At 36.6% G+C, this 27,060-nt stretch overlaps 1 protein-coding gene across 18 annotated transcripts in view; it reads right to left on the reverse strand.

Moving 5' to 3' along the window:
- Positions 1-227: 227 nt before the first annotated feature.
- col13a1 (collagen, type XIII, alpha 1) overlaps positions 228-27,060 on the reverse strand; it is a 121,664-nt gene continuing 94,831 nt past the window's right edge. For 11 of the 18 annotated variants that reach the window (XM_037973435.1, XM_025007123.2, XM_025007120.2 and 8 more), the window contains 20 exons: positions 26,073-26,159; positions 25,940-25,957; positions 25,720-25,755; positions 25,583-25,639; positions 25,475-25,498; positions 25,337-25,390; positions 25,097-25,141; positions 23,189-23,323; positions 20,163-20,234; positions 19,939-19,980; positions 19,767-19,817; positions 19,028-19,054; positions 18,789-18,875; positions 17,347-17,382; positions 15,883-15,936; positions 15,738-15,791; positions 15,283-15,318; positions 9,830-9,916; positions 7,022-7,060; positions 228-2,382 (listed from right to left, as the gene is read on the reverse strand). In XM_037973435.1, coding sequence (XP_037829363.1) covers positions 2,350-2,382; positions 7,022-7,060; positions 9,830-9,916; positions 15,283-15,318; positions 15,738-15,791; positions 15,883-15,936; positions 17,347-17,382; positions 18,789-18,875; positions 19,028-19,054; positions 19,767-19,817; positions 19,939-19,980; positions 20,163-20,234; positions 23,189-23,323; positions 25,097-25,141; positions 25,337-25,390; positions 25,475-25,498; positions 25,583-25,639; positions 25,720-25,755; positions 25,940-25,957; positions 26,073-26,159 — 1,074 coding nt within the window. In that variant the 3' untranslated portion in view covers positions 228-2,349. Of the gene's footprint in view, positions 2,383-4,337; positions 6,898-7,021; positions 7,061-8,981; positions 9,060-9,829; positions 9,917-15,282; positions 15,319-15,737; positions 15,792-15,882; positions 15,937-17,346; positions 17,383-18,788; positions 18,876-19,027; positions 19,055-19,766; positions 19,818-19,938; positions 19,981-20,162; positions 20,235-23,188; positions 23,324-25,096; positions 25,142-25,336; positions 25,391-25,474; positions 25,499-25,582; positions 25,640-25,719; positions 25,756-25,939; positions 25,958-26,072; positions 26,160-27,060 lie in introns of those variants that run through there. The other 7 variants (XM_037973442.1, XM_017421718.3, XM_037973434.1 and 4 more) reach the window with 6 other exon arrangements.

The raw sequence follows: 27,060 nt of genomic DNA on the forward strand, positions 1-27,060 counted from the left end.
AGGGGGGTAAAAGAAGCCATTTATGTCAAAAAGGAGAAACCAACATTAAACAGAGGAGGAGGTCTCAGATTTCAGCTTTCAAAAACATATAATGGAGCTTTAGGCCTGATCCCCAGTCAGTTTCACTCCAATCAACTCATGTGACCAGAGGGGCCCATCAGTGAGTCAGACAAACAATGACCCTAACGAGCCTCTATTGTTAGGAGAGTGAGAACAATTTGCTAGCAATCCAGCTTACATCACATCTCAGCTTTAAAAGCTCAACTCCACACTCTCTATTTCTAATTGAGAAAGCTCGTCTTCAACTACAGAATAGAAGTCCAGTTGTTTTTGTTTTTTAACCTTTTTTGAGGATACTCAAAACATACAATAATCACGCTTTCTTTCCCAGAATCCAAATTCATTGTCAAATACTGTATGTGATTGCTCATTCGCATGAAGTGTACTCATAATCTCCAGATTAAAAGCTGTGAATAAGTCAATGCAAAGCAAACCGAGACAAAAAGGTTTCATACTGGTCTAAGAAAGAAATGTAAAGCCTAAAGCAAAAACTGCATAGAGACTTAAAACTATAAACCATTTATAATGCAGGCACTTATTTTGTAAAAGTACTCCACAAACAGCTCTCAGCTCTACCTTTACATGCAAAAATTAACTGTTTTGAGTTAACAAATGTGTAAAGAGTGAGCCTAAAACCGCTGTAGCAGGTGAAAAAACAAGAGTTATGTAGATAACTTAACTAATAAATGTGACATTGCCTTTAAGGAAAAAAATAATTTCCATTTAGGATTACATTTATAACCATTATTAGACAAATCACAATAAAGTTAGTTAAACTTCGAAATGCTTCTAAACAAACCAGGTAAAGTGGTGAGAGATTTTAACATTACACAATAAATACAATACAATCTAATAAAGAAAACAAACTTAAATAGACAAAACAGAGTGTGATATTTTCTGCTTATCATTTAAATAAAAAAATGTTAAAAAAGAAAACAAACTAACAAAAATAAACCCCAAAACCTTATTTAGATGGGGAGATTTTCAGATCACACCTGTTTTACTCCAAATTGTAAAAATTATTAATAGTTACATCTAAATATCAATAAAGGATAGATCATTAGTTTCTTTTTTTACACTTTCAAACCACCAAACTAAAAAACTAGAAAATAAAAATGACGTAAAAAATAAAATTATAAAAAGAAAAATATATATCATTCTGAGCAGGTCTGGTTACATGGCAGCTGTCGGTATGACATAAGGAATGCTTCAGTGCATTTGCTTTTATGTAAAACAAGAATTTGTTTTTTCGTTATTTTTCGTGTAAATTACTGACAAAGGACATTTTAGTGTTTTTTTGTATTTTTAGAAACAAAATGCTTTCAACGAATAGGGTTTTGTTTAAATAAAATTCCCTTTGTATTACGTGGAAAAGAAAAACGTCTGTCTATTGAGCCTCAATGAGTATTTTTGTGTTGCAGAGACTGATTTGAAGAAAGTACTGATGTGAAAAATGTTAAAATTAGGTCACATGAGGTCAAATAAAGAAAACAACATCAAGTTGTTCCCGATCAGCGTATGAATGCTGCTTGTTGACGCCTATTCTGTAGTTAAAACATTTTTATATAAATCAATGCATGCTATTTACAAAGATCGAGTACTTTTATACATACAGTTTGTCATCCTATTGTACAATAATTACAAATACATCATTAGAACGAGGTGCTTTTTCAACACTTTAATACAAAAATATCAAATAAATCACCAGGCATGATGTGAGATGTTGGTTTGAAATATCCCCCATACTGCACAAACATTAAAATAAAATGCCATAAATGCTTGTAAAGGGATTTCTTTTTTTCGAAAAGGCAGTGAGTCAGATTATATCAAGAAGGAATCATGTTTGCTTCTTTGGTTTTTCATGGAAACGTGGCATCTGTTTGACCTGTGAGCTGCTCTGAAGTCTTTTATCACAGTTAGAGTAATGATGTTACTCAAAACACAACTAACATTGAGAATCCATGCCTCGACCTCACTATGATATCAACAGATCAAAGTGAATGCGTACAAATAAAGCCCACCAGCCGGTGTATGTCCATGTGACGATGATGGGTCTCCCATCCAGAGAGTCTTCAAGTGACGAGCTATGATGAGGATGACGATGATGATGCCTGTCCTATCCTGTCTTGTTGAAGTCAGTCTGCTCACCAGAGACTCAGTACTGGCCCTGCGTCCAGCCTCTGGGAACAATGCTGAAATGCCATCTCCAGGTCGGTGTTTAAACTCAAAGGTGTCTCAGATATCTTTAAGTTTCTTCTCTGTGGCTTCACGGAGACGTGTTTTGGAACGCTACTTCTTAGCCAGCTGGAAAGGATGTTGACCCTTTAAACATACGTGTGAGTACAGCTTTAGTTACTTCAGTAACACAAACAAAATACAAATTGAGGTCAGTCACGCATAAACACTTTCCAAAATATTTCAGCTAAATTGGGTAATTGTGCCTACTTTTTATTTATCTTTATTTGGTTAACCATCAACAAAAAAATGTCTTCCAAGGGATGGTCATTTGCTAAAAGTTTGTTTATATTCATTAAAATAACGTGATAATATAACTTTTTAATTTCACAAGTTTCCGTGCAAAGTTAGTTTTGTTATGATTTGTCAACTGCAGACACTGTATTTCTTTAAGTTCAATGTGTTGATTAACAGGCACTTTTATTTTTTATTTCCATCTGAAAATTACTCCCAATGGGCCAATAACAGCTTGTCTTTGGCTTGTGGATTTGGACAAAATGTCAAAAAATAAAGTCTCCATCATTTCAGAGGTGCTTTTAGAAGCAACTGAAATGAAAAATAAGAACAGTTGGAGCAGTTTTTACATTATTTATATTATTGTTATTATTCTCTTCATACCCACCTTCACCCACTTCGTACTTGCCTCAGTCTGCTATGTACTCACTTTAGCACTGCTTCACACCCATTCTGGCACCCACCCCAACAAACACAATTTAATCTACTGGAATACACTTTTGAAATGAAGATATTTAAAAGTATTTTGTTGTTATCATTGGAGGGATTCAGCCTGGGCCTTTGTTGAAATAGCACCAAATCTCAGTCCAGATGAAATTTTTCAGGCATTAAGCTCCTAAAATATGACGACAATGTGTCGATCGTAATGTTGACGATAAAATGTAGCACAGTTTGATCCTGTGCAGGGTCCTATGTAAGTACATATGGTAAGTACGTGTGTGTAAAAATGGTAACAGTTTCGTATCTGATTGGTACAAAATGGGGTACAATTTGTCATAAGTATGAATTGAGCAGCACCTACTCTGTATGTTCTTAGCTGTATAGGAAGTAGATGTGCTCTGTATTTCTTAGAATGAAAACATAGATCAAGTCTGGGTTGCACCGGACATCATGACAGGACATGTTAATAGCTCTGTTGACAGTTTTAGTATTAGGTATTTTAACCATACTACTCTTCTTTAACATCATGATTAACTGCAGGGAGTTATTCTTTCGTCAACCAGCAAGCCCTGTATGAACATAGTGCAGCGTGCTCTGAAGGGCAATGTAAACTTTAATGGTGGTAGTTAGTACCCAAGAGCCAACTAAATGAGAATAAGAAGGTTTTGATCTTAACATTTTTTCCTGTTAAATTTTTGTGATGTTTTGAAATAGATGGAGCTTCAGATTTCCATTAAAGCATGGCTTTGTAAAAAACAAATAAACACTAGTTTTACAGCGGGAGAATCACTGAGATGCCTTAAATAAATAAACACTTAAACACTGATGTAAAATGTTCTATTACAAACAGAGCCCTGCATAAAAACTCTATGTAAATTAAAGTGTATCATTATTTGCCAAATACTGTAAAGTGTTATTCTAGTTAGAATAACTTTAATTGAAAGATGATAACAGCAAAACCCGTATTTGGCAGTGAGATTTTGTTGTGGGATCCCTGTCCAGTTATAAAATGAACTGCCAGATAAAGCTCATAAACCTATGAAATCCATTTTTTGAAAAAATAAGTCTGGTTTCAACTTTTGGCCTCTTTTCTAATTTGTAACTTGTGTCTTTTCATTTGCCCAAATAAAAGCATAATCCCTATTTATTTGGAGCTGTAGACAACTGGTATCTACTTGGAATAATGGATATTTAAAAACTGAATTTATTTTTCTAAGCAGTTTTTTTCATGTTTATTTTACAAGTAACTAAATATAAAAAAGAAAATATTACCATATCATATTGTAAAGGGGCTACAACTCATCTTTGTGGCACAGTTTAGGCTAAAGAGTGAGTAGGTTTCACACATTTTAATGACAAAACCAGAGTTCTCTGAAATTTACGTTTAATCAGGATTGTCACGTTGAACACATGAACACACTGAACATATCTGAAGGTAAGTATGAAACTCATTATGACAAAAGAAGCAAATATGAAGGCCAGCGGGTGTTTAAGGCACAAGTTAATATGAGGTAACAAAACACAATGAATACTGACAAGGCTCCAACAATAAACTCTAAAAGGCAACATCAGGTTCAGGCGAAACACGGACAAAGCTTAGTCAAAGAGCAGCAGCAGAACGGGTCAAGCTTCACTGTGGTCGGTTCCTCCGTTTCTTTAACACTGAGTCACTTGGGAGAGTTAATCATGTTAGCTTAATAAGAATGGTGTCTTCATCAAACACGTGTGGACGTAAAATTTTGATTTAACAAAGCATGTCAAATATCCAAGAAGGCTGCAGCTTTTTTTATTCCAAAATGAAGGAAACAATGTGACGGTTGCAGTATCTTGCAAGGATGAGCAGCAGTAATTCAGTCCAATGTTACGGGCTGGATGCTCCACCGCAGATTAAAAGTCAAACACTCAACAAATCACTCCAGTTAATAAAACAGAACCTGGCAGTCATAAAGCAGGAATCGATAGCCCACCGAATTTGATCAAACTATTTACAAAGAGCTGAAATCAGAGGGAATAATATAAAGCTCAAATTGAAAGCTGTTGCATTCCTGCTGTACAACTGAACATTTAGGTTTCAGAATCGTTTACACCTGAACTGTGACACTTGGAATCGTTTACGGGATCTTAATTGATACCCTCCTCAGTGAGAAAAGTGTTTAGGGTGAACATTTGTCCACAATATGCTGGATATTTTTTTTAAAAAACAAATTTTTGGATGCGTTTGCATTTATAAACCACACAAAGAAAGTTTCTAGTAAAAAAAAAAAAATAAAATAAAAATGCTTTTCAAAGTGAAGATTTTTAAAAGCTAATTTTTATCGATTTGAGTGGACTCGAAATACTGCATTTTGTTTAAATACGATGACATAGTAGCTTGTTTTGTGCATGTCCATTATTACTTTGTGTTATAGAAGTCAAAACAACAATGAAGCCATTTTAAGTTTTTTTCTACATCTTTTTTGCCTCATCCTGATCCTGTCACTGTCAAACTTTGATTGTGTGCTGAATTACTTAATAACTGAGAGGAAACCGTAAACAGTATCAAAGGAAAAAAGTATTTTAGAAGAATGTTTTTGATATGTTGGCAATGTGGACAAGCTCGCCACCTAGTGGTGCAGCGTGGGTATTCTTGTTGGAATCATGTGGATATCAAATAAAACGTAGAAACAAAGAAAATATTTCTGTTTAATAAACTATCCAGAGTAGTGTCGATGGATTGGACCTCAGAAACTAGATGTCTTTCATCGCTGCACAATTTGGTCTAAATGTAATGGCTGAGGTTACACCGAGGGATTTAAAAAAAATTTTTTGCTTATGTTTAAGTTTGTCCTGAGTTTGCCCTGTGTAACAATAAATCTTTACTGTGCCAGCACAGAAACAACCTTTTACAAAACTAGCTACAGGTCCATGAGCAAAGACCCCAGTTTTGTCTCTCATGGCCTTCCAGTCCAACTGTCATGGCTAACTGTCTTGAAAAGCTGGAGACCCTGCTTCCAATAAATTAAACTACAATAATATAATACTCTTAGTGCTTATCGTTTGGCATATACAAAGATAATAAATATGCAATAAGCCAACCGCAGACTGGCCACATTGAGCTTGTCCTATTCAAAAAAAATGTTTTTTTTAAATTTAAGATTGCAATATCAGCGTTTTGAATTACCTGTGTGTATGCTCATGTATGTAACATAAAACCAGAAAATATATTATCAAGGGAAATAGAATCTGAAGAATCATTTTCCATAAAGTAAAGCTCATTATGCACAGTTAGTACATGTTTTTTCTTTTACAGGATTCTTTCCAAAAGCCAGTATTTTAATGGTCACTATTTTTCATATCCATTATTCTAGACAAAACTGTTGAAATGAATCTTGTTTGCCTTAAATAAAAAAATTGTTACTGTAATGGCAGCTCAAAATGTGGTTTATGACGTGTCTGTTCTTCAATAAAATATAAAAATGTGTCCAAAAAATGCACAGCTGTCTGATAATATGAAACTAGAATCTACGTAGGAATTGCTTTCCCATGTTTTTAAACACTTTATCACTATGAGGAGAGTTCAGCTAAGACCTTCCAAACGCAAACACAAAATCTTTCCAGCTCCACAACTCAGTGCAGCATGGTCTATTAGAACAAAACAACATTGTGTAATAAGTTAATAAGCATTAAACTCTTCACATTATGCACAAATATCATGCATATGGAGCCATTAAATCTTTACTTATCCAGTCATATTAAAACAATGCATAGATGTAAAAAAAAAAAATCCATTACATATTTGCTATCATATGTATTAAAATAAACATCCTGTACAAAAAAAACTTATCTTTTTGAAGATTTTTTTAAGGAATGGTTTTAATGCATAACAGAAGAAGTAAAAAAATAAATATCCTATGTACAATCACGCAAGCCACTCCGAGGTTATTGTCACTGCAAGGAGAAAACAAAGGGCAAAATATCAAATGTTAGTTCAAAACGACATCTGTAATGAAGTTAGCATGTACTGTTTGCAAGCAACAGGTGGCATGCAAAAGCAAAATACAGCAGAACTTACTTTATTCCAACATCCTGGTACAGGTAAACCATCATCTCCCTGGTGAAAAGAAAAAAGAAGATGTGAGAAGCAAATACTGTTTGTCAAACAACATGTAGTATCATCCAAAAACTAACAAGCATAAAATGCAAAAGCTGTTCACAGATAAAACCTTTTTTATTGCCCACTCAGGTTTTCAAAAGAGTCTCGCTTTAAATCTGCTTCTAATGGTGGAGTTAGAACATTCGAACGTCAAAAATAGTTTTCATGTATGTGCTTTTTATTCTGTTTCATCTATCATACAGTACATACATTATTACTGATAAATACTTTGTATAAAAGTTTATTTTTTATCATGCCAAATGCCAGATTATCAAATCTACTGTCCCTCTGAACACAACAGTATTGATTGGTGTAGGATGCAATTTCATAAGTCAGAAGTTCTAAGAAGTGTTTTTTTTTTTGTGGAATAAAATTAAAATGTGCTGTAATGATTCATAAAAAAGGCACACACATATTGGACTTTGTTTGCTGTAATAAAAAACTAAATATTTAAACATATCCAACATTCAGAAAACCTGGTACATTGTGCCAGAATGATTAACAAGAGAGGTGGTTTATTTTTCACCATATTACTGCTTTATGACACACAGATGAACAACATTGTTGCACTGCTATTTTTACAACCTTTAAATATAATAACAATGCAATAGCAAAGTTCCATGTAACATGTTCACCATTGTGACATTTTTACTTGCTCAGTGACATTGATATATCTCTGAAGATGATCCTGAAGATTTACAAACACATGCTAAAAAGCTCTGGTCCAATGCTGTACCCATATCACTGGTGGACAAACAGAGATTATGAGAGATCTTGTAATTTTTTTTTCTCCATTCTATTCCACAAGGGTTTTTAAACGTTTATCAATGCAGCTCCCAATATCATATGTAGCCACCTCCACACCCCCATGACGGGTGATGGTCAGCTCATACGTCTGCCAAGTCCCACCCCTGATTTGTACAGAATTGCCATTTAGTTTCATTTACCCATTTTCTAAAATTTCTGTCTTCAGATTTGGTGTTTTTCAGACAGCATTCAAGACTACAGCCCTAAATGCCTAGACCTAACCAGGAGCTGTTTGTATGGAAATGGCAGACAACTTTATTCTAACCCAAAAAACATGGATACATGGAGACCAAAGCTGTGAAAATATAATTTGGCTGATGCACAACTTCACCAAACTACAACTCACACACTCAGTCTTAAGTAAACATTTTTAAGCCTGCAGGGGAACTAATGTAGATAACAAGATGCATAAAAACACCAGTTTACAAGCAGCAGTTATGTGTCTGGGATCTCTGACAGCCTGTAAATAAATGGATAAAGGAACCTTGTGCTTGCCTGGTTGCCTTGTAAATCACGTTCCACAGCAATAAGAATCTGCTGAGCATGCTTGGAGCTTATTGAATTGATTATTCAACCAACTTCATAGCCAAAAGCAGTACATCTCACCATACATACCAGGTCTTTGGCTTGATTTGACCATATTAAGCTCTTATTGACCTTTGGTACTTTGTTGTATTAACAGTGGGAAAAGGTCATGCCCCATGCAGAAAAATGGGTAGGAAACAATTAAAGCATAGTTTTAAAGTATTATTTATGTTAGTTAAGTAGTTAGTAACAATGTTCGATGAACATTTAATTATAACATAGAAAGTTTGGTAGTAATTTTGAGCTGGCTGAATAAAAAAATGTATTTGTCATTAGAAGGTAATTTCAAGTTGAGTTAGATTTGTTTAAGTCACTTGAAAAAGATTAGTCTAAGACAAAAGTAGGCAAAGTACTTGTACGTTCCATGCACATGTCCATGTTCTGGTCTTTATTTTCTAAATTTTGCCTCAGTGATCACAATTAGGTGTGTAATTAGGGACAATACAGACATGCTGGGAAAAGTGAGAGGAAAGAAAGAGCACCATACCACAGGGCAAGGGGCATCCAGCCCATCCAGGCCTGGCAAGCCCGGTTCACCTTTCTCCCCTTTAAAGCCTCGGAAACCCTGTTATGAAATCAGCCATTTAAAATCCATTTGTGCCGCTCGTGTGCAGCACAGCATCTGCTGCTCAATACCAGGAGGAGCGCCGCACGTGTCCACTGGTTGCAGGTTGCCTAAACATGCAGGCAACCCGGAGACTGGCAAGAACCCGACTCACTTAGATGTTCTGATAAAAAACCAAAGAAATATTGGTGACTAGTCTTGGGTACAACAAATTTTAGTTTGGATTGTTTTTCTTATGGCTCAAAAACAGCCAGCTGAGGAAGTGCACACATGAGATCAGACAATTAGTAAAAGTGTCTCATCTTATGTGCCTAAAACACAAATGTTCAGAGGAACAAGATGGATGCTAAAAGTTAGAAATAGATGGAATAGGTAATGTCCATCACCAGTGGCTGTCTGGTTCTTGCCTGTCTCTTCTCTGGAAAGAAAGAGGTCCTCAAGCATAGTTGTGGTCTGAGGTTTATGCAGTAAATGTTTTTCACTTGACAAATTTATTTTCACGTGTATATCATGAGCTTACTTTGGATTCTCACTAAATTGCTATCAGTTCAGTCCCATACTGTATAATATTTTGGTGTTTAAAACACTAGAATGGACAAACCAGACCACAACTTTTACCAAGGATTATTAAAATACTGAATCCAAGAGCCAAAGGGAAGCTTACTCCTGAAACCTTCAGGGTAACTGTAGCACTGTGAGATTATGTTGCAATGTAAAAAAGTGCTCCTTCCCGTTGCCTCTTGGTTTTCAACATTGAACCACTGACATACCAACGGACAGGGGGCATCTAATCCAGGTGCTCCTTGGTCTCCTTTATCCCCTTTGGCCCCCCTGTTGCCTTTCTTGCCCCTCTCTCCCTGCAAACAACAGCGTATTAAAAAAAGACAAACTGTAATCCTCCTCAGTAAGCCACACACAAAGCAAATGTTTTATTTTCTAATATGAGATCTGTTTAACCCATATGTAATTTAGGCAATATGATGAATCATTCTAAGTTACTAATTCAATTTGGTGCCTTTTTATTGCTTCAAAAGGCATTATGATTTAAAAATGTAATTTTAGTAAAAAGGAAATGTAAGTAGAGGGAGTTAGAGAGGAGAGGTCAAAACCATTTGATTTGGTGAGCAGGGTTTTTCTCAGACCTTCAAACTGCCAAACAGTAAAATGAGCTTTAGAGAGACTTGTAAAAGAAACTTTAAATGAGGAAGCAAGAGTTTAGCTGTGAATATGCTTTGATTTTATTTAATTAGGGAACACACTGACTTTTTTAGACTACCTTTAACTTTAATTTCTCACAAATTCATTCCTTGGTATAATTTCAACAAGCTTATCATGTCTAATGTTACAATATTCATTTATAGCCAGAGTTGCATGATTTTTAATTATTTTTTTTAAAATCAGGATCTCAATAACAAAAAATGTTGGACACTCAAAAGGAATGGTCCGGTGTGGACATAATTTGTTCCACATGCATACCAGTGATGAGTATGTAAATAATTTAGTTTGCAAGGAGCTGGCGCATCTTTAACACACATCAAAGAACGCATGGGGTGGGATCAGGAGTAGAGTGATAGTGTTATCAGACAGTTGCTGGCCATCCGACAGGCAACCACAACAGTGAGTGAATGTCACCAGACATAATGGATGCCTCATAGATGCATCACAAGCACTTCTCAAAGTGGGATAGGAGTTGGAATATAGGCTTCTATGAAGACGAGTGGTTGTATTGTGCAGTTGCCCAGCGTGTGGGGAGTACAGATCTTACAGTGACCTAATGTTGGAACCATTAGATACATGAGTTCATCCACACACATATTGTAAATGTTTTAGTTTCTCAATACAGGAAACACCAAGGGACAATCGTTAATTTGTGTGTCAAGTATTGCAGAACTCCATAACATCTGTGCTTGACTTCTGGTTACAGACAATGGACTCTTTATGCTTCCCTGAGTCATCCTGCACGGTGTGTCGACAACTACGATCAGCTAAACTATAGGTTCCCCGTCCCATGGCGACCATTAACTACAGCAGAGTTTGGCATTAGGTTGTGGTGCTGTAACCAGGAAGCTTAGGCTGATTACAAGTGGTGTTCCATCATGTTCAGAGATAAATCTCAAATCCGCATTACCACAAATGACCATCATGTGCATATATGGCAATGCCAAGAGGAGAGGACAAATCCTGCCAGTGTTGTGAAGAGACATCCCAACATTACTCCTGGTATCATGGTGTGGGGAGCCACAGGGTTTAACTTCAGGTCACATCTGGCAATGGTTTAGGGGACCCCGATGGCACAGCGTTTAATCAAACGCATATGCATGTCTTACGCCCCTAGAAGACAGCATCCTGGTGCGGTCTTTCAACCTGACTACACCCGTCCACACATGACACGTGTGTCTGCATCATGTTAAAGTCCTCCTGTGGCCAGGCAGGTCCCTCAGTCTTTCCTTAATTAGACATACATGGAATCAAGCTGGACATCAGCTTTGACTCAGTGTCGATCTGCTGGATCCCAAGGACAAGTTACAGCTGTGGTACAGCCAGTTTGCTGCAGGAGAGGACATGACTGGACGATTGTGTGACTGCACCCAGTAGCTGCTTGTATCCAGGATCAAAGGGATACTATACCCTGCTGACATGGGCCCAGCAGTGTTCCCTTCGTGCCAACTTTGTGATCAATGTAATCTGATGTTGTAATCATTGTATTACGGTTATATAACCTTTCAACATGTGCAATTTCATTTGACTCCCAAAACTCTGTCTGAGTGCTTTACTTTTTTTGTAAGTGAGAATGCATCATTTGCACTAAAACTGTTTAAAACTGCATTATATAGTGGGGCCATGTACAGTGATGTGTTCAAATCATGTTCCAGTCACACAAATAGCACCAAGGGTCTAGTTTAGTGACTGATTATCACAAGGAACTTCTGCAACAAGTGAGCCTGAACGTGTTGGTAAATATCCTTTTTTTTCTGCTTAGGACTCTTGCATAAAAAAGTGGTGCAGTTAACATATGATGACATCCAGCATGTTTGTTTCAAACTTGTCTGATCCAACGAAGATGAACAGTAGGAAGCTGAGGTCTTACACTACGTATTGGTTGGTGATGTTAAAGTAGGAAACGGGGGATTTTTAAAATTTATTTTCAACTCATGAATCAATTTTGTATAAGAAACGATTTTAGAATTTAGTCCACGGCTAATGTCTGCTGCATGATGTGGGTTCCAGGCTTCATTATGTAAACAGTCATCTCATATCTACAATAGAAAAGCCTTAAGTGTATGAATTATGCTTTAATTGCCAATAATGTAGGTGCAACTCTGGCAAAGATGTGGAATATGTCCAAAGAACAAACAAAAAATCTGTGCAGGATATTAGGTACTCTATTTTATGCTGTAAAAGTGGAGTATGGTCTAGATTATTAGTCATCTAAGACATGACAATCCTAACAAATAAAGTCAAAGACAACTGGACTTCTGTCTTTTGATTCTCGCTCCACACGTTTCAGTTCATAATTGAGAAGGTTTCTCAGATGAGAGGAAACTAATCCTAAAGAATAAAATAAAGAGAAGGTCAGTTGCCTTTGAATCAGTTTGTTAGGATTAAAAACAGAGTTCGGTCTGACCAAAATATTAACAGGACACCTGCCCACCAAAGTCATCAGTTGTTTGGGTCCTGATGAAGGAATTAAACATTACATATAAGAAGTCTAGACCAGTGATTCTCAAACTGCAGGGCATGGTCACATGGGTAGTGGGTTATCTCTACTGTATTTTTTTTTCCTTTTTCTTGGTCTTGATGTGAAATCATTGCTGGCAGAACTAAATGTGCTTTACAAAGTGTGAGTTGAGATGATAATGCAACAATTTCAATATTTCAATATATGGCTTTGAGAGCCAAGTTTTTGAATCTCTACATCGGTCAGCTGCCACAACACCCAGTTAATAGTGATGATGATGAGCAGCTTTAGAGGAGTTTCTTGAAGAGAGGGGAAAGTAGGTGTCACCTTAAATGACAAATGACCAGCCAGAGCAATAATGATCAAGATGGGCATTGTCCACTCTCACTGCTGGATCTGAGTGGAGTGTATTACTTATACAAAGCTTGGTGGTGTGCAAACTCTGTGTACACAGTGAGCCAATAGGTGCTCCCATTGAGATGCCAAAAACAAAAGTTATTTGGAGAAATATATGTCAGGAATAAAAATAAAAACATGTAATGCTTCAAAACCATAGAAGGCAGAAACAGGAGAAGGTAAGGTTTGTGTGTTGCATCTAAAAACTGCCTGCTGGCAACATAACGTCCATCAAATTAAAAACACCTATTGAAACAGTACACCTTGATTAGTTTAGTAATCCACTTCAGTATTTAAGGCGAAAACCTGGTTATCACAAGCAGGAAAATCAGGAAAAATCTGCATCAATGAACAATAAAGCATGAAGTCAATAATACTGTGATAAAATTACATCAACCGTCTTTAATGAAGGTACTAAATAATTGCTGGAAAATAGCCATTTTACACCTGGTTTAGTTTATCTGTAAAGATAGTTCCTCGTTGTTCTTTTAAAAACCTTATACAGTAGAAACAGACTCTTTGCAGCTACTGTGATAATACTGTTGTTTTTGTTGGACTTGTGTGCACAGACAGAACTGTCCTATTATGGTTCTAAAACACTGATTGTATATTTCTATTTTATTTCTATTTTTATGTGGACAAGAGTTTTATTGTCCTAGCAAACTGCAGTTTCTATTTGTTCATTTTTTATGCAAAAGAACAATGCGAAGGAACAACCTTGTGACAAAATGCTGCAAAAAAACCTCCTTGACAATTTTATTATTAACACAACAAATGTAAAGTTAATTTGACCCATTTGGTTTTAGTTTTGTTGAGGTGGTGGGAAGGTGACTTCCTCTCCTCAAATGAAAGCAAAAAGTTTGAGAGCCACTGGTCTAGATGCTGCCCAACCTGATATATATATATTTAAAACAAAACAAAACAAAACAAAAAAACAGGGGATGAAGGGACTGGCAAGGAAGAAGTTCTGTTAAGCAGAGAGAGGGTGCTCAAAAGGGATGTGCAAAAAGAAGAGGATTAAACCAGGACTACATTAGAATGCAGGAGAAGGAGGAGGAGCAGGAGGCCAAGGTTTGTAAGAGGGAGAGAGGGCAACCCCTGCAAAAACAGCCACAGGCCACAGAACAAGGTGGAGGGAGGGAAAAGGGGATAGGAAGACCTGCGGAAACAAAGGAACACAGGACAAAGAGTAAAAACACCAACACGATCTCACAGCTTTAACTTCAACACATTCAACTGGACGATAAGATTTAGTTGTGTTCATTAACATGTACGTAGGTGCCCAGCTTGTATCTTGGGGTGTACATTGACATGAAGGCCAGTTGAATGTGCTGAGAGAGCTTATGAAATAAGATGACTTAAAAGATGGGAGGGAAAAAATTAACAGAGTCACAGGTTAATGAGATGGAAACAGAAAACGATCTGAGGGGAAGGGTGTGTTGGCATTACAAAGAAACTGTCTGTTTCACAGCAACCTGGGATTTAAGTACGCTTTATTTCAGAGAAAAATTGCAGGGCTGATTTTTAATACAACAACTAAAATAAGTCTTAGGCCTTTTAGTGTATACATTTGTTGCAGTTCTCAGTGTACAGTAATTGTGCCAATCTGAATTTCGTATAAGAGGTGTATAATAAGGCAAACACAGTAATCTTGGAGGTCCTTAACATTAACACTTTTTTTCCTTAATTAAAAAACACATCTTGAGCATGAGCAAGACTTATTCATGCCTTGTTTGTTTGGTGTAATTTATTTTGAAGTACATCAGTAACTGGGAGTTTTAAAACAAGCCACTGCAAAACACATAAAGGTAAAACATCTTGATATAATTTATTCATAATCATGCACAATATCAAAGAGAACATTTCTTTTATTCATATGCAGCTCTTTAATTCACATCTCTGCCTTGGGGTGTCTTTGAATAGTGTTATGGCCTCAGAAGGCAGATGCAAGACTAATGAAAGGTTAACAACACTGTAGATCTAAAAAGCAGCCTGGCCTTTTGTACTGGCTCTCATTAATAGTACTAAGCTGTCAAAAAGGTAACTGTTATGTTTATCTTTGTAAAAAATCTACAGTGTTTTCATCTGACAGAATCACTACTTCTACTGACACATTTATATAAATAAAACAAAGCTGGCAGTTCTTACCCGATTTCCTTTAAGTCCTTGTGGTCCTACTAAACCCTTCAAACAGAAATGAAAAGTAAATAAATGATTTATGTCTTTTTTTGATGAATATATATATTCCACCCTTAACAAATAATGCATATTTGGCATCTGAGGCTTCATTCATATTTCACTCTATCCCTCTTTTTTTTAGTGACAGATGAAAAAATGTTGTTTGGGTAGAAAGAGTTGAACAGGTCCAGGTAAACTCACCTGCTCGGCTAAGAGTTTACAGCTGTAAACAATACTATTGCACTTTTACTAACTAAACTTATAACGCTTTGTTGATTTTGTAGAGGTGTGAATAAGCACAAAACTGAAATGTACTGAAACTGAAACTGACACAGTCAATATGTTTTATGGAAGACTCTCATGAAAGATCTCTACCAATAATTTAAAAATGCCATTAAATGTGTAAAAGTAAAGTTCAGACTTACAGGGATGCCTTGTGGCCCAATTGGTCCTGGTAATCCCGAATCTCCCTTCTCACCCTGTTGCACAAAAGGAAATCCAAGTGTAAACTAATGAAAGCTTTATGATTATTTAAAACATAAATACAAATGAGGGAAATGAGTTACTCACTCTCTCTCCCTTTGGTCCGGCGGGCCCTGTCACACCTGCTGGTCCTATTAGACCCTGTAACACAGGAAAGACACATAAATACCTCAGAGCATAAAGAAACACACAAAATAAGAAAAAAAACACAATAAAAGATTCAAATCAGTAAATCAACAAGCTTTCTGGTGAACATAAACTGTTTCACAAAACATTATGTTTTGGACCAGTGAGACCAAATTTTTCCTGATCAGACAAGAAAAACAAAAGCTTTGGAAAAAAAGCTTGTTGAACTACTGTAACAAGTTAAAAAGTAAGGAAAATTAATAAAAAGTCAACAGCTGTGGTTCTCTGAAGTCAGGATCGGAGAGGAAGACCTTGCATCTCAGGCATTTGAAGTTGTACAGTGCTGTACGGAACAGGGCGATCCAGATATATTGTAGGGCATGTCAACATGCAGCATGGGCGTTTGTGCATGCTCGTTTTGAAGAATAATAAGATACAGCAGCTTTACAGCCTGCTGCTGGTTCAGGGTCAAGAGGCAGGAAACTTATGAGAAAGGACTGGGGACAGAGGCTCATCAACAGAGTGTCCGGTATACATATTAAATTAATCTGAAGTTATTTTTTATTTGACTTCAGATGGCTCAAAATGACTTGAAAACCTTTTGCAATACTGGTGGTACTGTAATAAAAGTTTAGGTTGAGGTGCTAGAAGTCAGAAAATAACATTAAAACAAAAACAAACCTAAAAATGACTTTGATTCTCATGTTGCTCGTGAAGTTATTATTGTGTTTTTTATGGACTGGAAATAATTTTTGCCATTATTGTCAAGTTTAAAAATGACAATTCTATAACGTAAAGTGCTAAATGTTGATGATAAGAAGCCAAATCAGTGACTGAAATTGTGGGAAAGGAGAGATGACAAAAAATGAGTGTAAAGCGAGCACTTTACAAAATGAAACTTAATCTTATTGTGAACGTATCAAGACATTAAGCATGTAGGCATAGAACTAAAAGGAATAAAGCCAGGGATATAAAAAACATTCACATCAAGTTTAGGTTGAGCTGTTGAGTTTAGTACTAACAAATGCATCGTAAACTTAAAAATAGAACATGTAATTGTGTTTTAACAAAAATAAAGATTTTATAGAAATCACATTTCCATTGTGGTAAATGTGTTGTATGTATGAAGTCTTTATTTATGAAAACTTTTTGCTTCTCATCCAATTTTTTCCCATTCAGGTGGCTAGATAATATTCGTATGTAACACAACCCTGAACAGTCCTGTCCTCGCAGAAATACTTCTTGAAAGAAACAAGACAAGACAAGAACAAAAAGGGAGTAAAAAAAAAAAGCCAACAAGGACAAGAAGACATGGCAGACATTAAGCAAGCAGTGGCAGGAGCAAGGGAGGATACGGGTAGGAAGAGGAGGTGGAGGAGAGGAAGATGGGGTTAGGTGGACCGGATAAGGACTTGTGCCACTCACCACTGGACCGGGTCTGCCGTCTAACCCATGAGCCCCCTGTATAGTGTTGTACACAGTTACAGAGCAAAGATGACGGAGAAAACGGGTGGGGGAGTGAGGTGGGGGTTGAGGGGTTGGGATGGGGAGGTGAGGGGTTGGGATGGGGAGGTGAGGGGGTGGGAGGTGAGTGAAGCTGTGACACCAGTGACTTCAACAACACATTGACATGATGACAAATGAAGGGTGATGGAAGTCGTGAAGGTGGAGCTAAAGTGAATAACATTAGGTGGTCATGGAGAAAGATGAGTTCTTCACAGTGATGTTCTAAATGTTGAATGTTCTTACAGTCATGGTACAACATGACACTGTATCTGTAAACATATTGTGCATTGTGCATATTGTGTTAGTGACATTTACTTTGTTAAAACCTACGCCAAATAACCTCAAGTCCATCTTACTATTGCTATTTACACATTAAGTACCAAACTAATTAACTGTAATAAGCTGAACTGTAAGTTAAAGCTAAAAAGTAGAGATAACCAGCAAAAATGAGTGGTTCAATCCAATCACAAGCTTGGCTCTAAAAGGAAAAAACTTGTAACAAAAGTGCTGTGGAGAATTTTTTGAGAAACCCTGTGGAAACTGGAGTGTCTGACAGTGAACCAGTATGTTAATGGATACTCAGTGGTGCCTGTGAAATCTCTATAGGACCTGATAGCAATATAAGGTGCAAAACAGGGAGAAAATCTGATTCAAGATCCCTCAAATTTAAATTCAGTTAGTGTAGAGCCAAGACTGGTGCTGTTGTCCTTACACTAAGAGCAGGTTAGGGTGAAGGGTTTGGCCAGTTTACTTGTTTATATCTAATATGAATTTAGACTTTATTTCTCATAAGGTCTTAGTATTTCCTAAAATGGTTATAAAAAGTTTGAAAACCACTACTTTACAAGATACTCTCATTTACTTAAAGAGCCTTAGCTACTTTTTAAAACCATAATCCATAGTTGTTTTTATCAGATGTTACCAAATCTTCCATCCCAGAGATTGATGACAAAAATGCCAATGATAATTTTAAACAGGAAGCTACAGTAAATAGCCTTAAACATCACTGAAGTAATCCCCTTTTGACTCATACCTATCATTTTGAATGAACTTCAGAAAACCCAAAAGAAATGAAAAATAACACACAATGTAAATAATTGTTGCTGTACAATTATTTTGCCTCAAAAAAGTTTGAAACAACAAAAATCAGGATAAAAATTAGAATCCCAATTTTAACATGGTTTCAAACTTTATGTGGTATCAATTAATACATATTTAAAAAAAATTTGAGTGAGAAAATAAACTAGAAGCCTAAGATGATTGACACCATCATGCAAAGAATAAAAGTGTCTTAATTTAAAGGATATTTAATTAATAAGCTTGAAAATAAGAGGGAGTGAACGAGCAGGAAAAGTACTTACAGGTAGTCCAAGATGGCCTCTGTCTCCCTTTTCACCTTTCTGACCTATGTCTCCCTTTTCTCCTTTGGTAGCGAAGCCTGGCTCACCCTAAGAAACACGACAGGACAGAATCCCATTCTTTTGTATTCATACATAGAGTTGTTATGTAGTGAGCATTTAACTTAAAGCAGACTAAGAAAAAGAAAAGAAAAAGGAAAGAAAAAATGTCTATTACTGTATTTCAGGAAAATGTTTCTCACCTTAGGACCTGATGGTCCTTGAGGCCCCTGGATAAAACAAAAACATCAAGATTATTACCACAAAACCAAGTACAAAACCAATTTTATAACCTCTCAGAACTGTGGAGCTTCAGTGAACAACTCTCTGTTTTCTGTTATATTTTTAGTGTTTATAACCAATGTATTGTTCTTCTACTTTGTTTTTCAGTTTAAACACTAAATGATAAGAAATCCTTAATACTTTTAAAAGGCAAGTGCATCATTATAAAAAAAACTAATAGGTTTCACACCTTAATTTCTACTCATTTTGTTTTGAACAAGAATTCTTAAATGTGGGTAAAGCACATTTTAAAACTAAACTAATGATACCTCCAGTGAAGATAAGTTACTGACTAAAAACTTGACATGCATCAAAATGTTTAAGCTTTTTATGTTTTTGTGCTTTGCCAGCATTTAAGTCTAGTTGATGTGCTGTTCTTGTTTGCAACAGCGCATCGACAGAAGCATTTACTGCAATTCTTTTTGAATCAAACATCTGGGCACATTTCATAGCAATAATCTTCTCGGTATAACTATATGAACTAAAATCACTTGGAGAGTGATTTTATATATATATATATGAAAAAGACAGAATTATAAATTGATTGAAGTTGACTGTATTTATATGGATCAGAACTTAACTTGCTTACTTTTTCTGCATAGTGCCCTAAAATAACTTTAGAATAGTGACCATAGAAAATCAATGGCACATTTAACTCACTGCAGGGCCAACTGGTCCAGAAGGTCCTGGGGGTCCAGGAGGACCATACATCTAAAGACAAACAGACACAAACACCTTTTAATATAGAGAAATGTGTCATAAAAATTATTCTGACATTTGATTTTGCATGGCGTGCACTAATTTGAAACGTTGATTTTTGACTGACCCTTACCATTTCTGACCTTCCTCCATCTCCAGGTTCACCTTTAGGACCCTGTGACAGTAGGTGGTAAAGACACAGAAACACAAAGTTGAACAGTTATAATCACATAAACTACTATTTTTCTTTTCCCACACAGCACTTGGGGAGAACAGAAAAATGAATGTCATGGATCCCCCTCCCCTGCAGGACAAAAATGCACAGACAGATGCAGCTTGAGGGGCACTGTTGCGTACCATTGTGCCAGGTAATCCAATTTGGCCAGGGGACCCTTTAGCCCCCTTTTCACCCGTAGGGCCATCTAAACCCTACAGAACAAGGAAGTAGAAATAGACATCACAACAATGGCTGCAACGTTTTAAATAAACGACTGAACACTTTGCCACTGAATCAAAACATAAAAGACAAACTTTTTACTCAGTACTCAGATAAAATACCAAATCAGCACCAGAGGCTGGAGTATATCAGTGAGCACATGGCTTCTTTTCCATCCACTCTGTGGTTTATCAAGTTAACTCAGCTCACAGGAAATCTGTTGAACACCATGCTTAATACTTCTTTACGGGACTTGTAAGCTTTAATGAAGTTAGAAAAAGGTTGTTTATACTTTTAAATGTTTTTAGATTTTAGTTCATGTTATTCTGAGATTTTAAAATGTGTGTCTCTCTTATAAGACCATTCAATGCATATCTTGAGACAAGGAGTATAAAGCAATTCATAAATAATATATTTTTAAACATATTGATTTTTGTTTTTTTAGTTTAATAAGATCTGTTTGAATTTCTCTCATACAGTTCTCAATGCATGAGTAACAATGATATTCAATTGCTTTGCAGCACAGAATAGCTGCCTTTAACTACCAGAACCGCAAAGAAAGATCAGATTGTCTTTTTTCCATGTAGGCAGTTGCACTCACTTCAAGCTCAGGTCCTGTCCCAGAGGCCTGAGAGCTTCAGGGTGATTGTAGAGTATCATTACTGAGAGTAATGTATTAGTTCCTCCTGTTCCTCTTCTTGCCAAATGGATTTTTATTGCTTGAGACATTCAGTTAGCAGTTTATTCTTTGTTGCCATATTCCTGACGTACTCCAGGATCTTAGTTTTTTCATCCTGTATAGTGGCTCTGTGGTTCTCTAAACTCTGGCCTCCCTCTTTTGGCTTATCTGACAATCTCGTGGTGGGGGACCTGAGGCTGTTCAATGTTTTTGTTCACTGGTTTCTACCTCCTGTCTTAGGCAGGGTATTTCACAGGAGGGATATCTGATGGCCTGTGTGATATACTGTATGTGTTGACGGCTTGAAATTTGTTCTAGCCATTCAGCTAACTCTTCAGGACCTTACTGTCTGAAGGGAGCTTTCATCAAGAACTTAATGGCTATGTGGATGATAATTCTAGAGGTCAATTCAAAGCCAATTCCACATATGACCGCCAACTGCAGGACATATTGAAGCAATGTTCTGTCTCTTCTACTGTTGTGCATAGACCTGACCCCCATCAACCTGATAACTGCACAATGGCTATAAAATACTAGTTTCAAAATGGATTAATAATCAGTCACTTCCTCTACATGGATGACATCAAGTTGTATGCCAAAAAATAGTGACACATTGACTCACTGATCCACTTTTTTAGGATGTACAACAACAACACTGGAATATCACTCAAAAAGGATAAATGTGACTGAATGGTATCCAAGACATTTGAACTACCTGAAGGCAATATTGCAAATGTTCAGGGCAGCTACAAGTACCTTGGAGTCCCACAGGCAAATGGCAACCATGATGAGACCACAAGGAAGTCAGCAACAACCAAATACCTACAGAGAGTAAGGCAGGTCCTGAAGAGCCAGAGTCATCAGATAAACTGCTGGGTTAATAACCTGGCTAAAGGGTAAAAGCCACTCAAATCCAGAAGAGAAAGCTTCTCACAATGTACATGGGGTTTCGCCCCAAGTCCAGCACCCTAAATCTGCACACTAAGCAAAAGGAGGGAGGCAGAGGACTAATGAGTGTCAGAGTCACTATATAGGACGAAACAGCCAAGATCCTGGAGCACATCAGGAATATGACTCCCAACAATGAACTGCTAACTGAATGCCTCAGGCAGCAGAAACCCATTATGCAAGAAAAGGATAAGCTCCTGCATGGCATATACGATGACAGAAGATTGAGGAAGTGGCTGATATCAAGAAATCCTACCAGTGCTTCGAGAGGGCTGAACTGAAGGACAGCAGAGAGCCAATAATCATGGCAGCACAAAAGCAATAGAGGCTGTGGTCTACCACACCAGACAGGACCCAAGGTGCAGACATACAAAGATGCCCAAGACAAGGGATGTGTGCAGGCAATTGTGCATAAAGTGCCATAATCAAATGACTGGGATAAGGTAGAAAAAACATCTGGAAAACCTCCAGTCAAAGTAAGAGGCTTCATCAACGGTGGTGAAGAATGATTGGGCTAAGTTACTGTGGGACTTACAGACTGACAAACAGGTGATGGTTAACCAACTGGACATTGCAGTGGTTGAGAAATGACAGAAGAGTGCAGTGGTGATAGATATACCAAGCCCAAGCAACTGTAGTTTTAAGAATAAGGAACATGAGAAGCTCAAGAAATACCAAGGGCTCAAAGAGGAAAAAGAGAAGTTGTGGAGAGTCAAGGCCTCAGTGATCCCATTGGTATTTAGAGCACTCATGGCTGTGACCTCCAGACTGGGAGAGTAGCTCCAGCAGATCCCAAGAACTACCTTGTTAATCTCTGTTTATAAAACTGTAGTCCAAAGAAAGATAAGGCACTGTTTCTAGGCACCTGGTAGAGGATCTGAGCTCAATGTGCAACCCACCAACATGGAAGGGCAAGCTGAGAAGGAAGAAAGGAAGCAAGGAAGATTGATAGATAGATAGATAGATAGATAGATAGATAGATAGATAGATAGATAGATAGATAGATAGATAGATAGATAGATAGATAGATAGATAGATAGATAGATAGATAGATAGATAGATAGATAGATAGATAGATAGATAGATAGATAGATAGAGACAGCTACAATGTTATATGCCAAAGTGAATAAAAAATAGCACTCAGTGTCATTCCTGGGGTCTCTTCCAGTTTGCAACTCTTTAATCAGTATTTAATAATTAAAAGCCAGATGAGAGAACTAAAGTGTGTCATCTGGCTAATGATAGATTTGGGACCCTCTCTGTGGTCAGAAACCCAGGCAGTGAAGTGCTGTGTGGCGTTTGGTTAACAAAGTGACTCACAGGTGATCCAGATGGACCATTGTCTCCTTTTTCTCCCTTGGGTCCTGGATAGCCCATGACACCACTTTCTCCTCTGGTACCTTCTGGACCGACTGGACCTGGAGGACCAGGGTCCCCAGGCTTTCCTCTGGGTCCCTGTAAACACATGAATTCATTGTTGGCTCAAATAAATAATCTAAATAACAAGGTGATATTTTGGAAGCAAATACATTTTTGGCCTAAAATCTAAAATGATCAAATTTTATTGTAAGTCCTACTAGATTTCGATCCCAGTTTACAAACACAAATTCTAGTGAATCAAAATGCCAAAATAACTTTAATTAGTGGTTTGTTGAAGTGTTTGAAGGTAATAAATAGATTTGGGTGTCTTCAGTGATAAACATTGCTTGTTATCATTTAAACAAAATTATAACTGTTTTGTAACTGGTGTTACATCTCGCTCTACTCAAAGAAAGTTAAGAAAGAGGCATAAAACAACCTATTTTATAAGAATTTATAAAATACAAAATTCTGGAAGATACTATATGAAGTGAATGTGACTAACAAAGCTGTGAGGATCCACCAAAGGCTTAATACCTTCAACCAAGCCTGGGTTATGTCACATTACATTGTACAAAACTCCCATAAGAAATATTTAATAACTTTATTTTTTTTAATTAAAATGGAATTATAAAGAAGATTGCATTTTCAACATCTACAGCACATAACATTGTCTAAATGCTAGAAACCATTGTGCATAGTAACAGTAGAGAAACACAATTCATGGGTTTCAGTTCCAGATACAACAAGACATGCTTGTTTTCTTCCCGAGCATGATGTGTTTTTGCAGGTAAACGGGTATTCCATGTGTCTGAATAATGTTTTCATCCAGTGGGTATTACACAAGAAGGAAGCCATATATCAACTCTGCACAGAAAAACTGACGTGTTTTTTAGGCATGAGCTCATCTCAGAGACAGAAAGACAGTGGACACATGTTTTGCAGTCAAATGAGCAGAGGTTTCATTGTCTTTAAAAAAAAACAAACAAAAAAACCCAGATGTTAGAGTCTAAATATGAAAAATGAGAAAGACCATCCTGGCTGGTATTAGCAAAAGGTGCAAAACTAGAGTTATTGATGATATGGGGGTTTGTCAGTGTCCATGACACAACTAACTTATATGTATATAAAATCAAGGCACCATATTTTGCCCATAGGTCTGTAGTTATTTCAGCAGAACAGTGCCACACCTTTTTAGCCCCACCTTTGATAGCTTCACTCTGTAGAAATAGCAGTCCTAATTCAGCATATGCATAGCTTTAATAGGTGCTAATAAGGAGTAAAACAGATTTTGCGCATCTGTCTAATTCCCAAAGCCCTTGCAAAGGGAGACATTGTTGCCTTCCCTAAAAGAGGACAGGCATGTCCGGAAAGGTACAATTCATTATGTCATCTACTGATGAGTGCTTTATATTATAAGCTGTCAAAAAAAGTGTGAAAAAATACCATTGTTGCTGTTTTACATTCAGAAACCAGGTACTGCACATTTTTAGCAATTCGATACCCGAGTTATATTCTTATAAGAATGTAAGTAGCTCCATTAAGAGAAGACTTAAATAATGGTGACTATAGACTGTTGAGGTGCTAAAATTTTGTATTCAGCAAAACTGGACACAGATTCTTCTTATATCCTCAGTTTCCAACTTTAAAAAGTGTAATTTAAACGAAGTCTGGTGTAAAACTATGAAAAACAGACCTACCAAACTACTTTTGAGTGTATTGTCAGAATACACTTAAATGTAAAAAATTTTAATGCAAATAAGGCTCAAATGAAATAACAAAAACCTGTTTTGTTGCATTTTAGAAAACTTTCCATCATTTTTATAAAACTGGGTTTATATTTTTATGTAAGTGACAATAAAGTATTACCTTCTCTCCATCCAGTCCTGGAGGACCTGGTAGACCAACTTCACCCTTAGGATAAAGCCATGTTGGTTTAATAACTATGAACAGGTTGTTGACAATAAATGTTAAGCACAAAAACCTCCCCCATCCCACCAAAAGAATCAATTTATAAAACTACAAAAAATGAAATTGATTTTTTAAGTGTGTAATAACATAGTTTAGAACCATGTTTTGTGTCAACTGTGATTCTAAAATTGCTCCTACCTTGGCACCAGTGACTCCAGGGGCTCCTGGAGGTCCAGGTAATCCAGGGGGACCCTAGAATGAGATGAAATAATTTTGGATTCTCCTCTGGCAACTGAGTATAGTCTATGCATGGGATAAACTCTCAAAATTGCTTACCATCAGCCGTATGTTGCGGATATCCTGGAAAGAAAAAATTAGCATCAGTACTATGATAATTATCACTCTCTGCACATAAATAAATTATAACTTTTAGTAGTGACATACATTATCATTGTTCAGGATGTCAGCTCGTCCTGGCTCTCCAGTTGGGCCTGAAGGACCCTAAGAGTTGAGAAAGCACATTTGTAGACATTGTGGGCACATTCATAGAGGTTTTATTCTATAACGAAGTAACAACTTACTCTTGGTCCAGTTGGCCCTTCAAGACCTACATCTCCCTAGATATATTTAAAAGAAAAATTATTTGAAAGTCAGACTAAAAAAAAAATCTACAATTAACAGTGTTCTGGAAGACCACACGAGGTGGTAAAGGCATTGAGATGAGGTATAAAAATATAAAAGAAGACGGCTTTCTTTTTTAATAAACATTGTTTTATAAGATCTTTAATCTTTCTGTCTTACCTTATCTCCTTTATCACCCTGAAATAGAAATGAGCATTTGATTACTTCATTTACATGTTTTGTTAGAATTTCATTTAATAGATTGCAACATCCTTTTACATGAGCGTGGATCTGTCAAACTGATTCCTTTTACCTTGAGGCCCTTCAGGCCTGGCAGTCCTGGTGAACCTGGTTCTCCTTTGATTCCTTTAGCAGTCATTCCTGGTTCTCCCTTCTCTCCCTGGTATACATACAACATTAACATCATAACTATAAGTATACATTTATCTGAATAAACAATGACTATAGGGCTTGACTAACGTATGATATAAAATTCATCTACTCCATAGTAACCAATTCAATTCTGATAGATACTTGTCTCGAATGTGTTTTTTTATTTTAAAAAATACATAACTAAAACGACAAGACACTTAAAGTTAAATCACTTAAAAACACTCTAAATCATATGTAATTTGACAAAATTACTGAATAATCCACAATATAAAAGAAAACATAAATTTGTTACATCTTTGATAACTTGTGTTAACAAACCACAGCAAATTGAAACTCCCAAATCTCCGCAAGGAAAACCAAATCAGCTGTGCTTAAACACAAATGAAGCAATGAGGTACTGAAAACTGTTGCTTCATGTGCAAGCACAAAAATACACCAAGGAGAAATTCAACACACAGACAAAAACAGTGGTTGGAATAAATTTCAGAAATTCGACTCATTAGTAGTTAATATTTTCAGGCATCACATGTTCCTCACCAGTAAACAATTTTCACATGGCATGAAACAACAGCTATCAATACTTCTTTTAATTTATTTGAACTGTAACACAGAATCACACCAACCAACACAAAGTGAAGGACAACAGTATGAAAAATAAAACAAAAAAAATATGGGCCCTGATTCACCAAAGAATTAAGTGGTTTTTGCTGATGTTAATCAGAAGTAAAAATGATTTTCCCAGCAGTGCTACTAACTTAGCATTGTCTTTTGCACTGATGATGTATGCCTACATTTAAATAAAGTAATTTGCAATATTTTAAGGAAACTCCACCTGCCCAAGCTAAAAGAACTTGGTTTTTAAAGACCAGGGACACACAGAAACAGAGGAAGAGGAGCAATCTTCTGCA

The sequence above is a fragment of the Kryptolebias marmoratus genome, linkage group LG22 (genome assembly GCF_001649575.2).
Source record: "Kryptolebias marmoratus isolate JLee-2015 linkage group LG22, ASM164957v2, whole genome shotgun sequence".
NCBI classification, from domain to species: Eukaryota; Metazoa; Chordata; class Actinopteri; order Cyprinodontiformes; family Rivulidae; genus Kryptolebias; species Kryptolebias marmoratus.